General features: G+C 36.0%; 1 protein-coding gene across 2 annotated transcripts in view; it reads right to left on the bottom strand.

Moving 5' to 3' along the window:
- U2SURP (U2 snRNP associated SURP domain containing) overlaps nucleotides 1–18,434 on the bottom strand; it is a 46,886-nt gene that overhangs the window by 1,811 nt on the left and 26,641 nt on the right. For both annotated transcript variants that reach the window (XM_059822357.1, XM_059822358.1), the window contains 9 exons: nucleotides 17,442–17,529; nucleotides 16,117–16,239; nucleotides 14,597–14,753; nucleotides 14,121–14,216; nucleotides 13,453–13,519; nucleotides 12,274–12,436; nucleotides 4,091–4,201; nucleotides 1,501–1,619; nucleotides 519–695 (listed from right to left, as the gene is read on the bottom strand). In XM_059822357.1, coding sequence (XP_059678340.1) covers nucleotides 519–695; nucleotides 1,501–1,619; nucleotides 4,091–4,201; nucleotides 12,274–12,436; nucleotides 13,453–13,519; nucleotides 14,121–14,216; nucleotides 14,597–14,753; nucleotides 16,117–16,239; nucleotides 17,442–17,529 — 1,101 coding nt within the window. The remainder of the gene's footprint in view (nucleotides 1–518; nucleotides 696–1,500; nucleotides 1,620–4,090; nucleotides 4,202–12,273; nucleotides 12,437–13,452; nucleotides 13,520–14,120; nucleotides 14,217–14,596; nucleotides 14,754–16,116; nucleotides 16,240–17,441; nucleotides 17,530–18,434) is intronic.

Below are 18,434 nucleotides of genomic sequence, written 5' to 3'. Positions count from 1 at the left end.
TTAACTAGAGACAAATATTTGTGTCAGTCTGGAGATTAGGATATACCTACTTCAGAAACAAAAATCCATAAGCAGTATCTAACCTGGAATTTTTTTTCATTAAAAAAACAAACCATGGGAGAGGAGCTTCATGTAAGCAAATCATCAGTGAAAGACTGCATGCTCACTATAATTCTAGAATATCTATGGGCTACAGAAGATTATTACCTTTTTATTTTCAAAGGGGAAAAGCAGCAAGGTGCTTTGGTTTAAAGCAGTATTTCTCAAAATTGTCAGTAAACAGGTAAACAAGAACATAGAAGTGAAGAGTCGAGCTATCAAGGCAGGAGGCTGTATACATTTCAGACACCAAGTGTCCAAAGATATTAACGAGGAACATGCAGCATAGTCCATTATGAGAGAAAATACTTGTGTATCGAATGTGCTCTGCTAAAAACCACACAAACAAAAAACCCAACCAAAACACACCTATTTACTTAACTTTTCTACAACCTGAAATAGAGAAGATAACAGCTTACCTTTTAGCTTTCTTACTGACATCTCTGGGAGAATCTTTATGTGATGACCGAGAACGTGAACTCTCTTTGTGGGACCGTTCAGAACGCTCTGAGCGTTCCGATTTTGGTGATGGAGATTTTGCTCGTCTACTGCCACTGCTGCGAGATGGGCTAGGTGAAGCACTGTGTCTTCTTTTCCTTTGTAAAGAACGCAAATACAGTTATGTACATACACACGCAGAGACACACAGAGAAGTGAAAATGTATACTAAGAAAACTGATTCCTTTCTGTAGATATTTTCTTTTGCCAATGTAACATTAGATCCTTCTAAGTAATTAAAAAGCAGTAGGCTTTTTATTACTTAAAAAAAATCAAGTTCAACATGTGCACCAGATTTTCTCTGGTTGAAAAAAAATTAAGGCCTGTGACTCATCTTTGTTTATTGCAGTGTAAAAACGTTCTGTCATAGTTTCCTGAAAAGCAAGGCATTTTACCATATCTACACTTAATACCATGGAATAGTTTGGCTATACAAGTATTAGATCAGAGTGTACAATCAACTACCCTAAAACTAGCTGTTCTGAAGAAATTTCACTATGAGATGAATAACATTTAAACTACCACAAATAATTTGTGCTTTGACTTCAGTACAGTTCTCTGGCTAATACACTGCAGTCAATTTACTCCTAAAAGAGAGTTAAATATACCCTGTTTTCAACTGGTCATTATTTTACTGTGTTTCCTCAGGGCCTAAATGAGCCAGAAGGGGATTCTATTCAAAAGGGTACGTCACTTGGGGCAGGATAAAAATGACAATTCCTTTAAAATTTTTAAGCATGTTTTAATACCCAAAGTGTGGGTTTTTTTGTTGTTGGGTGGTTTTGTGTTTTTCTTTTAAAATAAGATGCATGATACAACGTAATTTCAAGGCTGCAACTGTACACAAAGATACTAACTGTAAGGTTTTTCCTCCTATCCACTTTACTCCAAGGAAAGCCATACCTCTCTTTTCTTGTTGGTGTGCATTCCTCCTTTTCCTTCTTATCTTTGGACCTGGATTCAGATTTTTCCTTGTCCTTTTTGTCTCTGTCCCGTTCTCTTTCCAACTCTTTTTCTTTTTCCTAAATTATTAGGAGCATTCATGATTTCAGAGGAGGTGTGACTAATTATTAAGTAAAGACAATCAAGCTAATCACAAACAGCATAAAAGCACTGCAGGAACACAGCGCATAATCTGAGAAGGAACTAATGGTCACACCATACCTGCCCTTCAAATCTTTACTACTGTTTTGAACACAGCAGAAATATTTATTGTAACACAAACACTGACAAAAACATGAAAGATGTCACCCTAAGAAAGTCTGAGTATCTAATTGGAAATGAACAGTCTTTAAATTTACAAATTTCAGGGAAACATTACAGCTGTAACAGATTTTCTAAACTAAATTAAAATGAAAGAATACCAGAAACCTCTTTCTACTTAACACATACGCATTCATCTCCATTAATCCAGACTGAAAATTGAGATAATCTCATAACTACAAGACATTTTAATGACAAACCAAAAATACAAACAGGATTCTACAATAACATCCACTTTGTTAAAAAAACCACAGACGTGGTCCATTCCTGTATATCAACAGGACCATTTTGAAAGAAAATATATACCCTGAGCACACCTCCTTTGTCTGTCAAATAGTTAGAAAATTAATTCTACAAAAATAAACCTAAACCATCAGCAAGTCTGAACACAGAGATCAAGAGATGTGCTTCTTTCAGTATTGGCATAAAAAAATTGCCTTCCATGGCAAAAAATACACATATATTCCCTGCATACCCCATAAAGAAGACAAAGAAGGGGTGATTTAGCTAAATGAAAGAAAAGGGGGGTGGGGGAAGGAGGGAGGGGAGATAACAACACAAGTGCAGGAAATACCAGTACAGCTATACTAACCTAGTCTCACCTTTTCTTTACGCAGAAGACTTACCAGTAGAATTTTCAAGTGTCCCTTATCATTATACCTACTATTGTAAACTATTGTTAAATTCTACCAAATCAATGGGATCTGAAGATGTGCCTAGCTTATTTGATAGCGTAACTAATTATTTCATCTTGATAAATCGGAATAAACAATACTTTATATAGCTATAAGTTCCTATTCTCTTAACAATACACAATACTATTAGGAAATTTACTCCTGGAACGCTTATTCTAGAGTAAATTAGACAAAAAACGATGACCAGCCACCAACTTTGTGGGAAATGCAATCAGCATGAGTATTACATTATTATTATTATTATTATACAAACTGACTTTATGATGGTATTAAAGCAAAAGATAAAGTTATTTCCTTAACAACAGGGTTATTCTTGTTTTAAAGAACACCTGTTAAAATTAGCATTAAATATTTCTTAACTAAATATTACCTTCATCATTGAAAGGGAAAGTGAGATAATTATTAAAAATCTAAAATATTGCAAGCTGGTTGAAATAATTCAACACAAGGCATCTAACAGTTACCAGGATTAGGATTTCTGGGTTTTAAGCTACTGTCTCACTAAACATTCTGTGCTTATTGTACAAATCACTTCTTTCTCCAATTATAGAAAACACTGAGCAAGTGGGAAGTTTTAGGATGCAACTACATTTAAAAGGAAAGTTCCTTATAAAAATTAAAGTCTTAACTGCTAACATCAACCTCCAAATGTGTAAATCTCCTTCAGGGATCAGCTTTCTTAATTTTTACTAGTCTCTTTCTTCAAGGCACTGTGCAAAATTACTTTAGTGAAATAGTCAGATATTGAACACCAAATAATGCAAAGAACAAGCAACAGACAAACACCTGGTGAAAACTGCCTATCTGTATTTAGCTTCCAAGAAAGTGCATCAGTACCTAATTTCATCATTGATCAGGCTGTGACACCAGATTAGAGAAGCAACTGCCATTTACTCCCTCTCACTAAACGCGTTGTCCAAACAGGTTACCTATTCTTTCGTTTCGTTTCAAAGATTCAAGATCACATGACATCACATACATGATGCTAATTTTTAAAGCCACTCTGACTTCATAGTCCAGAGAGGACTACTAAAAATGGTAATGGTACAGAATTATGGACTTTTGTTGATAGTATGAGCTGGAATTATCCAGGAAATCTTAGACACTGGAGAATCAGAAGCACATATGTTGCTCAATACTATTCTTTCTCTTCCCTTTGGAAGCATTTAGCACAACGGATCAATTACTAAAAGCAAAATTAAAAGTCTGATGAACATCTTCAGTTGACAGCTCTCCCTTTCCTTTCCCACACCTAACAGTTTGCTTTATGTAGTAGACCCAGAAGTGACCTCTTTAAGGTTTCCATACATTCTAATGATACGCATCTGTACAGTGTGAAATACTACATTATTTTTATTAAAAAGAGAGATTATATCTACTCTGCAGAAAGCACCTGGACTTAGACATGCAGTTTGACATTACAGTAGAATTTTAATGAGAACCATGTGTTGTTATACTTAATGCCACCTTACATTTGATAATCTCAATAAAAGCCTATCACAGAATCAGAGCCAAACATAAAGAACATTTCTTACCCTCTGGAGCAGCTTGTCTCTATAGTGTTCAACCTGTTCCTGAAAACTCTGGCCTGGTTTCTTGGGTCTTTTCCCAGACTCTAACTCATCCTGAAACTTCATCACCTTAAGCTGTGAAAATAATACTGACCATTAGGTTATTGGGCTTATTATTATCCAGTTCGGCAGGTGGCTGAAAATGAAATTTCCATGAATTATAATCTGTGTTCTTCATTCTTTCTATACAGGTTTGTGCACAAAAATATACTAACTTTATTTAAACTGGATCAAAGCAACAAAACCGCACACTCATCTGCAGGCACCTGCAGTTGTTTACAGACATGTTAAGAACTAAAAATAAAGGGGATTTTCTGTTATTCTACTAAATTCTGTTCCCATCATTAGAACACTGCACCCTTATATTTCTTAGATCATTATCTGTTTTTTTTCCTTTCAAAATGAGATCATTTACTGCAGGTGTCTTAATATATTGTTTCAACTTCTCCTGTCTACTCCAAGTTTTCCTTCAGAAACTGCCTTTTTCCATTTAACCCTAAATATTAAAATCAAATGGCTGACATAATTAGGACACAAAACAAATGCATCTCCTCTTCAGGGTTGTTTGCACAGAGTGGCTGATTTGAAAGAAGTGATTTTTACTAACATAATACTCTTTCATGTGCTATCAAGCTTAGCAACAAAATTCAGTTCACTAGTGCTGCTAAACATAACATTAAATATACTGTGATAACATCCCCAACTGGGTCACAAAGTTAAGCAAATGTCAGAATTTTTCCACGTGGTTTTTTTTTTTTTTTTTTTTTTGTCTAGATACATTAAAACCTTTCTCCAAGTTGATTCACATCATTAAACTTCACTTACATCTCTTATCATTTGTCAATTCTTTATTCTTACTGACCTGGCCTTTTACAAACAACCCTTCAATTTTTGTGGATGAGGAAGTGTCTCTTTTTTGTGGGGTTGGGGAGGAGCTTGGTAATAAGTCATGTTGTATTTGTCAGCCCTCTTCCAAATGTTTATGCTCTGACCCTCCTGTATTTCCTGTTTCAATACCGACCCGCACAGTCATATGTATAAGAGTAGATTTTTCCGGTGCTTGAGGTTTCATTTTTAGCGAACAGACAAAATAGTTTTCTCTTTAGAAACATTTAACTCTTCCACACTGAAAACACACAAAGGAAAAGACTTTGCAACTGTGTCCATTTTGACCATCTGAAAGGATTCTTATTCTCCAGGTCCTCAATTCCCCAATATGAAGTAGGCACAAAAATCAAACCCTAAAGGTTTTTTCTTCCCTCTCAAAAGCAGCAGGCCAGACTGGATATGAAGCTACCACACATTCTAATCAGCCCTTCCAATTACTGTCTGAGCAGAAAAGAAAGGTATCACAAAAACAACTAATCACAAGAATAAGTATGTTAAAAAACTTAAAACCTAGGGAAGGATAGCACTACTTTGAACAGGATCCCCTTCCCCTTCAGTTACAGAGCTTATGCCAACAACATATTTTTCATTTTTGAAGCAACTCATTTGGGGGGGGAAGCATTGCTATCTTGTACCATGGTAAGTTACTGACAAATGTTCTGCTTATCTCCCTTATTTACAGAGTATGCTCTACCTATGGTTGAGCATTTTTCATTTTTGCTTACAATTCAGCCAATTAAATAGTCAGCAGCCAATGGAAAACTGACATCATCCTTTGTCAAATACCATTCCACCTTCCATAAAGGCATTTTTTTTCTTCTGCCCCCTTCAAATGGAGAAGTTTCAAAAGCAGGAATACCTCTTGGAACCATATATTTAGTGTCACCCTGTACCACCTGTTCTGGTAGAAATCAAGATTGTATTCTCTACCATCATGTAAACTCCAAGGCCATTAATTGCTTAGCACATTCAGTACCAAACAGAAGGACTACAGAGGAGGCCTAGCTGATCCAGAAGGCCTCTTGGGCTGTCATAGTATGAACGTGCCCATAAGACTTCTACTTTGTTTTCCCAACTAAATTACACAGATAATTTTATAAAACAAAACAAGCAACAAAACCCACAAAACAAAACCCCATCCTTACAAGATTTTATTTCTTTACATTTTTAGCCAACAAAGCTGTGACACTACCTCAGTTTAACCATATTTTGAGAGCAAGGAAGCACAAGTCTATAGCCCAAAGTAACCTGAAATGAAGGAAAACTAGGAATCCAATCAACAGGCTTTACTTGATTTAAGAAGCTAATCTGGACGCAAAGAAATGCTGGACTTCTAGCAGCCTGTCTTACATGCATGTCACACAGCCCGCTTCTGGCATGAAATTTAAAATGTCAAGAGGAACTATTTGCATGTAACTTTTCCAATAACTGTGGACAGAGCCAGGGGAGGGGCGGGAAGGTGGTCATTAGCAGATGCCTAGAGGAATCACATAATCACTAAGGTTGGAAAAGACCTTTAAGATCATCAAGTCCAACTGTCAACCAACAAACACCACCATGCCCATTAAACCATGTCCCACAATGCCTCGTCCACACGTTCCTTGAACACCTCCAGGGATGGTGACTCCACCACTTCCCTGTGAAGGAAGAGAGGAAAAAATAGGAAAACAGCTCAACACCTCCCCAAACTCCAACTATGTTAAGAACATATGGTTTCCTGAGACAGCTGTGGTCTTTTACAGACCAGTCATGAATGGATCTCTCTTCTGCATACTTGCTGTGTCTCCCTTTGAACCCATGCCAACTGACTCCTTTTAGAAAGATGTGGGTAGAGGAAATCAGCTCTAGTACATCTCCTGGAAAAGGAGACTGTGTGTTACAAAATGCTGAGGTGGTATCAACAGCTCACTACGGAAAGATCATTCTCTTCCACTCCTGCACTCCAAGCAAAGGGTTTCTCCTCCACCCTGCCCTTGCGGCAGCTGCAGTGCTTCACTGAGCCTTCCATAAGCCAGATCAATTCACTAATCCAACAGAAGCCCACTCCCCACCTTCAATTTTTTTTTTCCCTGCATTAGTGAGATGTATTGGCTCAGGGGAAGGATGAACAAGTGCCAGAGCTCACAAGGAGGATCAGGATATTCCCTTTCAGCAGAGGTGAGCAGTTTGATTAGATCAGCTCATCCTACACCTTCATGCACAGCAGCTTTTGCTATGCCCTAAAACATCACCACCTTAACTATGTTTTAAAAGAAAAGGAATTTCTTAGGTCACGAAGTTCAGAGAAGAATTCTCTGAAGAATTCTACTGCTCAGAATTACTATATAAACTTAAATGTTTGGTTATCTCCCTTCACCATTTCACTGTTCACAGCGCATTGGCTGTAGTGAACGTTCTTTTTATTGATCTCTTCATGTAGAGTGCATGATGCTTATATTCCTGTCATACAGTTCCAGATTACCCCACCAGGAGAAAGAGATCCTTAAAATTTAGGCTTAGATCTGCTTAAGCATCTAATTGATGAATTTTGTAAGCATTCCACTTGGTAAACCTGCATTTAGAAAGAACTAATATATTCTTACTGAATGGGTTATTCTTTAACTATTCTTGTCCAACAGACAAAAACTATTAAGTCCATTCATCCTTAGAAGTAAATGCATTGACTTTATCTAGACTATCTCTGGAGTCAGTAATACGCATGGTAATATGGAAGGGGAAAATTTTTCAAAACAGTTTGCTAAAACTTTGTAATACTAATTTCTTAGGCACAGCAGCCTCCCACAGCAGAGAGTTTAGAGGTTTTCAGAGACTGCAATTTGACATTTTCAGAAGTGTCAAATATCACTGGAGTTCCTGTGAGCAATCTCTACTAAATGGTCCAATGCAGGGATCATATTTCTAACCAGGAGGAGGCATCAAGTTCAAGATAAACAGTTCCACAACATGTCTCTTGTCTATTGGTTCTCATCTTGAAATTCCCCCCCCCCGCCTCCTCAAACTCATTTGAGGAGAGTTTAAAATATTCAGCCTTTCCTAGAAGTTGAGGCCTTGATTACAGACTAACCAGTAAGCAGCAAGTTACAGAAAATGGTAAGATCTTGCTACCACAGCTCAGGGAAACCACAGACTGACACAAACTGAAGCCCTGCCCGTAGCTCTTTGCATTTTGACACAAAACAGATGTGCTGTGGGTAGCCTCCCTTGCTTAAAATGAATCTATTTTCAATAACTGTTCTTGGTTTTCTAATCTTCTGCTGATACGGAGTCTATACACAGTGGTCTTCAGGGGGAAAACAAAAAGCTTTTTCACAAGAGGTTGTTCCACAGTTACACAGCCTCAGAACTTAAGTGGCCAGGTTCAAACACAACTTATTTGAGGTAAGTTAGCTGCATACTACATACTAGGATTAACTAGAAAGTTAATCACCAGATACTTGATGAAAGATAGGAATTTCTGCTTGATATATAATTGCACTCAAATCTAGACTGATTACAGACAGGACAGACATCCAAGCAGACCAAAGTGTTTTGTTTTTCCTTAAAACAGACTCACCCCAACAATGGCTGCAAGAAGTCCTAGACTTTGCCAGAAGCAGAGCAAAATATTTCTTTGAAAAACTGAGTTTTCCAGCGAGTCTATGAGCAGTGGAATTTCTGCAGCTATAACAGATGACAGCAGTACTGATGTACACATGTGAAATACCTCTTCAGCTGTAAGAGACCTCTGGCATGCTCAGTCACACTCACAGGATGCCACATGTCTTGGAGCTAAGCAATACCTCGCTTTTGTCTTTGTGTAAAATAGAAGTAGATTCAAAGATTTAAAATAGACCAGAATCTGCTGAATTAAGATAGTCATTATCTTCTAAGGAACAACTGCTATAAATAGCGAAACTATTTAATTGGATATCTTTTTGCCATTTTGCAGTGGCCTCAAATGAGCTAGGTACAGAAACCTCCACAGACTGTAAAGACCAAAGGGTTATATAGTTCTAGTGATGATTACAAGCCTCTGATAGCTCCTATGACTTGATGAACAAATATACAAAAGTGAGTATTCTGCATACTAAGCACGGTAATGCAGAGAAAGAAATAATGGAAACTGTATGGAACTTCAGTTCCCTGACAAAGGTATACAGGGCCTTGAAATCCAAAACAGGCCTTGGATACAACCCGCTCTTGTGGACTATGCTTAATCTATTCTTAGCTTTTGTTCTAGTCATTCTCTGTTGGAGACTGAATACTACACTAAAGGATCTTTGATCTTGTCTGGTAAAGCAATTCATATCAAGAAAACAAGGAGAGTAACCTCCTGCCCTGTGTGACATGCAGGAAAAACTTCTTTGGCTTTTGGTAGAAAAATAAACTGTACCTCAAATACCATGACACATTTTTGGGGGGGAAGAAGAAAAATAAAAATCTCTGTTTACGCACTGGGCAAGCGGGTACTGACAGAGCACAAAGGATGGTATAATAGAATCCGACCCTCAGTGGTACAAAACAGAAAGGCTGAACAGGAAGACTGAAGACCATTAGTCTTCTACCTCTGATTAGCGATCAAATGCCACTTTGAGGTCTTAGGTGGCTAACACAAAGGTGAGTAAAGGCAGCTATTAAAGAGGACAAGTCTCCAGTTTGACCCTTTTGGAAGCACTGATACATCTCGATTCCCAAAGAGCCTGCCTCCTGCTGCAGATGAAGCTTGCGCTGTGCTTTTTTGGGGGAGGATTATGAAATCTTGCACAGCAAGATGGAGACAGAAGCAAAGTACCTTAGAGAAAGGTAGGTCCAAGGAGGACAATGCTGCTTCCTTTTGTCTGTGAGTTTTTGTACACTCTGAGAAAACAAGCTTAATGAACAATTTAAGCAACATAAAGCTCTCATTTTTCTAACACTTCACAGCACTGAGGTCTCTTTACAAAGAGGAATACACCTTTCTTTTATATGTCCCTCGGGCAGGGAAAGAGAGACACACACATTCACAGCACCATAAAGACCATTCCGAAATTTGAGTTATAATGTAAAGCAAAGTGCCAATCTTTCCACACTTAAAACAGTAAAGAAATCACTGTTCTTCAGTGTTACAAAAAAGCCTCTGCTCTTGCTAAGTTCTGCAAAGAATTCACACTTCAGCAAGGTTAACGGGGGTATAGAGGGAAGGCAAACAAAGGGTTAATAACTTGTCTTCTCTGATGGCACCAGTCTGATGGCTGTGGCCAAAGTTTGTTTCTTACTGCACTTTCCCCTCCCAGCTGACAAACTTAATTTACTAACTACGGCAAGAGAAAGAATATTTCTTTGTATTCATGAATTTCCAAAAAATGCATGAAAAAATGTGTTTCAGCTTCCCTGTTAGTCACCGTGTAAACTGCTAGAGAATCAGACTTGCCTTTTTTTTTTGCCAAAGATTTTGCACAACATTTTTAACAGTGTATATTAGATGGCATAATTGTTAGAGCTGGTAATTGGGGTTTTTTTTTTTCCCCTCAGTTCCTCCCCTCAAATTTAATAATTGATGTGTTCTTTGGCAGGGACTGGGTACATACCAAGAAGAAACTTTGAGCATGAATGCTTTAAAGTAGTACAGGGAGTACTTTCCTGTCAATGGCAAACTTGTACTTAAATTTAAAAATTTCTCCTTCTACACAGTGTCTGAAATGTTCTGAAAATGAAAAAAGTTACAATCCTTTTCTGGCAATTCCAAAAGTCTGAAACTGAGATGGTAATTTACTTACCACAAAGAAAAAAAGATGGCAACATGCACTTGAAAACCTCAAATATTTACCACCTAAACTGTTACAGACAGGATACACTGATGAAAAAACTTACAACACTTGTGCAGTGTAAAATTGTCATTCGTCAAAGTAAATCACTTCCTAATCTGCCTCCACAACTGCCAGTATAACATCTATAAAACAGATATTCAATCTGAAAGGAGCCCTTTCCATAACCACTACAATCATTATTACAGCAAAATGAAAACTAGTTTCACTTGTACTTTCATTAGTGTAACATCATATATTTTCTACAGAACTACTGCCACCATGAGTCAAGTGAGACATAAATCCCATTTAGCTTTTCTCAAATTCAGAATTTACTCATTTCAAATGGCTATGCATCATGAACTTTCAAACGGCTATGAAAAGCAAGAGGTTTCTAAGTGCTTAGTTATAGTCCATTAATTTTAATAACCTGAATTATTAAACAGAAGCATATTTGGGAGAAACAACAGTTGTGACTTTCTAAAGTATTATTGCTTGTACATCTTAAAAGAATATTATGGGGCTTTGCCAATGTCTGATTTTAGCTAAGTAGTACATTATAGCATAAATAGGTAGGCAGCCACAATTCCACCTTCAAAATATTACCCAAATTATAATCTATCACTTGGAGATGCTACAACTGCAACAAGTAGGTTAGCAGCTTCTTAATATCATTTTAATGCACTGAACAGAAAGTACAAGAATTTCAGTATTCAGTGTATCATGGGTTTTAATACTGAATACAAGCTGGAAAGTCACATGCAATTTTAAACCTGTTTTTGCATGGCACTGTATGACAGAAAGGCTTCACTGCTAGACAAAGCTCATGCTAAATTCAAGTTCTAGTTACCTTCTCAGTCATCCACAAGCTCAGAAGCCAGCAGGTAGACATAAGAATCTGTGCTTATCAACCTTAACAGCTATACTAACACGTATGCTTGGAAAAAGGATAAAAGAACAAGTGAGCCCTATAAACTGCATGTAGGTGTTCAATTAAAATGCCCTATTTCCAGGACCACCTGGTTTAGTTGCATCTACTTGTTTGTTTGATGGCTGACACTGAAAAGGGCAACTTTTAAATGCAATAAAATACAGACACTTCAAGGCAAGAGACAGAGGGAACAAGAAAGGCATAGGACTAAGGCCACATCCAAAAGTCGCTCCCATTTGCCAAGAGGAGGAAAGCGTAGAGGAACTCAAGCAATCTAAGGCTACCAGCGGTACTGAAAAAGGACACTGAAAAAGAAGAGTAATTCTCAACATGCAATATCCCCAGCTCAATTTTTCATTTTTCCCTGCATTATTTTGAAAGCCAAAACAAGGGAAGGCAAGGCTGTAAGCAAACATACCTTTATAAAAAATAAACTGGACTAAAAAACCCCACTATATAATAGGACTATAATTATATTTCAGTAAAAACAACTCCCTATTATATGTAGAGAACTTGGGGAAGATTGGAAAGGTAGAGAAGGGTGGCACAAAACACCGCATGCTGACCTCTATCTCTCGGAGTTTGGCACGCTTTTCTTCACTCATTTCTGAATATTTGACTGATGACTTGGATTCAGGCATTTCTTCTTTAATAGGATTGGAATACATGTGTTGCTCTTCCGACTTCGAACTCTGAGTGTCTTCCTCATCTTCACTTTCTTCTTCTTGACTTTACAGAAAACATACAGAATTAACTGATCTATATATACATATATAAAAGACAATTATCTGTTACAAAATTTACTATCTCTTCCACTTAGCTTCTATGATTAGTTACTAGTTTTGAAATCTGCTAAGTAAGATCATGTTATGTAAAAGTCTGCAGCTACAAAACAGTCTCCATCTGTGAGATAGCTATCTTAATATTTTCACTTAATTAAATTGTTAATTTTTATTACTCAGATAATTTACACTTTTCATATAAACAGAGCACAGAAGAATTCTTGAAATTTACAGTCGCCAAATCCATATCTAACTTAGCTACAAAACAAGTCCACTACCTCAACCAAATCTCTTTAAGTGCTGTATCATGCTTTTCAGATATAGTAAGTTTTTTAACAGAAGAAAATTTACTACACTTTCGCTTTTTGGAGACAAACCTGAGACATGGTTGATATTCAAAATTATTTTCACATACTGGCCACTAGAGTGCTGCAGGACTACATGCAATGCAGTAAGATATTTAAAGCATTACTAACAAATGCTCTCAATTGCCTGAAGAACAAAAGTAAAAGACTGTTCAAAAACAACAGATGGCATGGAGTCTATTAGCATCCAATGGAACATACACATCAGAACATTATTCACTGTGTTCGTCTCAAAAGCAAAACGCAGAGGTTTAGATACACTCATACATAGCTGGCATCAAGATTTCCAAACCGTAAAATACTACTACCTTAGTTCATACCATCTGACATTAAGTTATCAAATCAGCATCAATTTAAAGATTAAGGTTAACAACTCTACCAAAAGGTGTAATTTGTCATGTTAGAAAAAAATTATGGGGGCTGAAAGCATGCTGCACTAAAATCCTGATTTTTCTCCATTTTCTTATTTTCCTACTTTCAAAATTGCATTTTTTGTCCTGCTCTTATTATACATACATATCTTATAGAGAGTTCCAAACACACTCAATCTTAGAGGCATAAAATGAACATGTTTTCATCAGAATGAAAAAATATTTACTTTTGAATTTCTTCCTCCTCAGATTCTTCATGTTGGTCAAAAAGCTCCCACTTAGAAGTAGTAACAGCTAGAAGAGACAGTAAGATAATTTTAACAAGAGAAAAAGCTATCACTTAATCTGAAAATTAGTATTTGTAGATATAACAAAAATTACAATGTGATAAAATTTACCAGCATCTAGCGCTTAATACAGACTTTCTATTTGATAGAAATACTCAAAAATACTCAAAAACTGCACGTTAGCAGAATATTTGCTATTTGCAGATATATTCACTTACATTGCATATCATGTTTCAGTAAATCCTTCAAAAGCAGCCAAGTATTTGTCAGTTTATAAAATGTTATCTTCCTAACAAATAGTTAGAAAGACTGCCAACCACATACCCAGATTTTGTTTTCAGTATTTATTCTTAATGAACTGGAAATTATTTTTAAAGTTTGGTAGGTTTTTGAAGTAGACTAACAAAACCAGAAACCACTATTTTCTTCACCGAAGTTATATACAAAAAAAGTTGCTACAATTTAAAATCCCACTGTATTACTACAGAAATCATATTAAGACTTTTAAAAAGATCAGCTGAAAATAGTTATGAAATAGTTAAGTGACATTAAGCTTTCGGTTTACACAGGAAAGCGTTTCAGTTTAATATATACTTTGAAAAACTAACCTTGAGCTTCCAGTTCTGATTCATCCACTGCTTCCCACTTTGAAGGGGCAACTTTAAATATAGGCTCGTTCTTTTTTGAGTCTTCAGCCGTATCCACTGTTAGAGAAAGAGACACAGAAAAATAATTTCCAAAGCTCTTCAAGAGTTCAAACAGAAAGATCCTACTATAACAATCAAATTTAAATACTGAAGCATATTATACCATTTTATTATTTGCAAAGAAAAGACATTAGGATTTGGAACATGATGTGCATAACATCAGAAGACATCTACTGTGTCTCTGAAGCAATTACTATCTAAAAGCAGTTTTTAAACTAATTCTTCCTAGAACAAATTGAAATTAATCAATTCAACATTTTACGAAGCTACATGCCATGTTAATTCTTGGCTGTATTTGTAAAAACTACTTGGGGGAAAAAAAAAATCATCAAAAAATCAAAGATTCAATTTGAAAGTAAAGTTGAAACATTTCGTACAAGGAACTCCATCAAGATCGTCATCCAGCGATTTAATTGGGACTCCATCCAGATCATCAATAGGAGCAGCATCAATAGGAATTCCATCCACATCTTCTAGTGGAGCACCATCAAGCTCTTCCTCAATGGGAGCACCATCAAGATCATCTGGTACTTCCTGAAAGCAAATAATAATTATTTCAAGAACAAATCTACATTGCTTTTCTTTACTTCTCAACTTATTGATTAATTTCTTCTTAAAGGAGTAGCTTTAAAAATACCTAAAACCCAAAAAACTCAACTTTACAATTTTTGCTACCAAGTACAGTTGCTTATTGCAGAGGAAAAATAGGACGATATCGTCCTATAAAAATTATAAGAACTTGGAATTTGTCCACAATGTACTGGAAGCTTTCCAATACCTGTGTTCAAAAGAAGAGCTATTAAGCTTGAAATGAGCCAATTACAGTCAGATAAATTGTATTTAATACACATGAAAGATTCCCTGAGAACGAGTAATCTGAACAACTGACAGAAATCAACTATTTAGCAGGAACACAAATTTAAGGAACACACATAAATGATAAATACACCTACATATTCTAACTTGTTAGATACAGGCACTGTCCTTCATATGTGCATGTTCCCCCCCTGTACTGCTAAGGGAAAAAAGCTAACCTTCCAATTATACTATAGGTCTCCCTCCCGCTATTTTGTAAGGAGTGTTTCCACAGAGTTACAAAAAGAACTTATCCTAAACATACATCCATTTATTAGTGTCCACTGTCCTGATTCTCTTAAATAATATTTATACATAACTAAACAGATCAGTACACATTCACTCAGTGCTAATGGTATTCTAGAAATTTTAAGCATAGAGCTTCAAAATATTGAATAATAATTTATACATGTCACTATGCAATAATTAAAACTCACTACACAACCTGTTTAAAGTAATCTCTAAGAAAAAAAAAAAGATAAATGCTGGAGCATACCTGGAAAGATAGCAACTTACTGCTCTAGTACAACACAGGAAAGATCAAAGTAGAGTATCACCAGTGTAAATGATCTATCACAACCTTCCTCTCAAACTAAGAAAGCTCAGATGGCTCTATAACATCCAAGTGTGACACTCACACAAAAAGAAAGTGGATGATTCAGGTAGCCAGATGCCTAGCTATTTAGAACTCTCAGAAATTAAAACTAATGCCTGAAATTCTAACTCAAAATTCACAGACAGATACTACAGGGTATTTCCAATACAAAGGAAACACCTGTCATCCTGCACTAGTCTTTGCTCTGAAATGGTGTCACAATGTAACTCCACCACAGCACCTCATCTACAAGCAACAAATGCATAAACAGATTAAAAAGTATTTGAATCTAAAAACATCTGTTACACCTGTATTTAAGACCAAAGATTCAGAGGAAAAAAGGTTTATTCACCCTAACAGAGATATCAAAATAATCCTTGCCAGCCCTATTTTATATTTACACATTTTTCCTCTCTATCTGCTAGCATCACTTCCAAGGTCACTTACCTCTGTTTCTTTATCTTCCATGATATTTACAAGCCCCAAGAAAATATTCTGTAGTTTGATCAGAAATGGTTCTGGATAGATCGCCCAGTCTTCCCATGCTCGGAAGCATGTCATCACCCGTTGCTAGAAGCAAAAGGGGAAAAAATGCTAATAAATTTGTATTAAGAAATTTTAAGTGATCGGAAATACACCACAGAGAACTACTACTGTAGACAGCTACTCCTAAGTAGTTCCACACTGGAGTATATTACAATGATACCATGCTGGACAAGACTAGTAATTTTACAAAAATATGTATATAGGAACTGCTTTTTTAAAAAATATCACTTGGGTTTCATATTCCCTTTAAATTCCTGTTACATTACAATTTCAGCTGTTCACTTCCTACCCTGACGGTGCCTCTAAGTGTAACAGAAAATATCTTTCCGTTTGTAAAATAAAATAACTAAAATTAACACTGGCTTATTCGTATTATTGAACTGAAATCATTTTCCTACTTTCTTTATTTGGTAGAACTGAAGTATATTTGAAATTATGGGCTTCAGCTCAAGCTTGACATATTAAGTGTAGCTGAAGATGTAGATATAAAAAAAAAATCTACTGCCTGTCTTTACCATATGATTTAATAAACAGTTTTAAAATAGCAGATAACTAAAATTGATTCTCAATCTAGAGCAATTGGGAGTAGAGAAGGTAGGACACCCAGGATAAAGACCTTAATACAGAAGAACTACCTACACTGTAAGCTTTATATTTAAAGCTTCTGATTTAAAAAAAAAAAAAAAAAAAGGAACTGTAAAGGCATCTTTAAAACAGGAGAAGGAAATCTAGGCTAAGCATGAGAATGGTGAGAAGCAGAGCACTTTATCTCAAAAATCACTCTCAACTACCCATGGTCAGACTGCTTATCAGACCTCAAAAAATAAAGCCTATCACAAAAATGTTAAGAAGTAATTTTATGCTGTTATGTCCAGCAGTTTCTTTCCACACTGAGCAGCCCCAATTTATTTTTCAAACTGAAATACAGGTGGTCCAAAAATAATCAGAAAGCTAGAAGGCCTTGTTTGCAATTCAAGTACTAGATAGAGATCCTCTCAACTCCACAATTATACATCTGCCGGTACACTTCAGCTGTTAGATGCTAGTTTCCTTCCTTAATTTCAAGGCTATCTTTGCAAGGTAAAAAACTTTATTTATTTAAAAAATTAAAAAAGCTTCATTAGGAAGGTTGAGGTCTAAGCCACCTATCATAGTACGCAATCTCTTGTGCAGGAACATCTATTTATTTGACTTCTATGTCATGTAAATAACAATGAAATACATACCTTGAAATTTTCAGACTGTAAATGGCCTTGTATTGTACGGTAAGTAGCATTGAGATCAGAGAATATCTGACATAATTTTGTTTCAAAACTAGAATTAAACATATACATTTCTTTAGTTAAACTTTGTAATATATGTTTTCTGGACATACATAATTCACGAAAATACCTGGGACACAGGACTCAAAAGCACAAGGTTCTGATCCCTATAGTAGCCATGAACTGAACTATAAAGCAAATATGATTACTATATATTAAATCACCTTGGACAACAACAGAACTGTGAAGGGAGATCTTCACATCTGCTGCAGTCTCTTTATACAGCCTGGAAAGATTGGAGGAGGATAAGAGGAGTTTTACAACCTTATATACAACGAATGAATTGTCTCAAAATTCAATTTGTATTTTAAAAAAATTCTTAGTTATGTTTCTATTCTAATTTACTCAATGAGACCCTCAATGAAAGCACAGTGAGTAACAGCTGCCTAGCTTCCCTTGAGCATCTCTCAATGCACAAAAAAAACTGGCACAGCAAAGATACACTGCAACAAGAAACATCATTTGCAATTGCTAGAATTCTGTAACGTGCTGAATATTCCCCATCACGCTACCATAACATTAGAAAGACTCCAGGAAACAGACACAATCAAGTATCTAAATAGGACAAAGGTACTCTCCCCCTTGGACTTTTTTCCTAAATTCTGCTCAGCACCTCAGAAACAAAGTACATAATACCATTATAAATTTTCCAAACTTCATGAGGAATTAAAAAAAATATACCTTTTAATAAAATAAAAAAAAAAAAAACAAACCAAAAACAACAAATTCAAAAATTTACTTCTTTGCATGGATTATTTGCTATACCATATCTTGAATATTATTTACAGGCTCTCGTTCTGTAAAGAGACACATGAGTTACTCTCACCTCTATTGAGGTTCCATGCAAGTGGTCCCTTGCATAGGGCATATACACTCATTTTTGCATTACAAAGCAAA

The sequence above is a fragment of the Gavia stellata genome, chromosome 11 (assembly GCF_030936135.1).
Source record: "Gavia stellata isolate bGavSte3 chromosome 11, bGavSte3.hap2, whole genome shotgun sequence".
Lineage (NCBI taxonomy): Eukaryota > Metazoa > Chordata > Aves > Gaviiformes > Gaviidae > Gavia > Gavia stellata.
The sequence above is the reverse complement of the archived record's forward strand: the minus strand, read 5'-3'. Positions and strand labels throughout refer to the sequence as shown.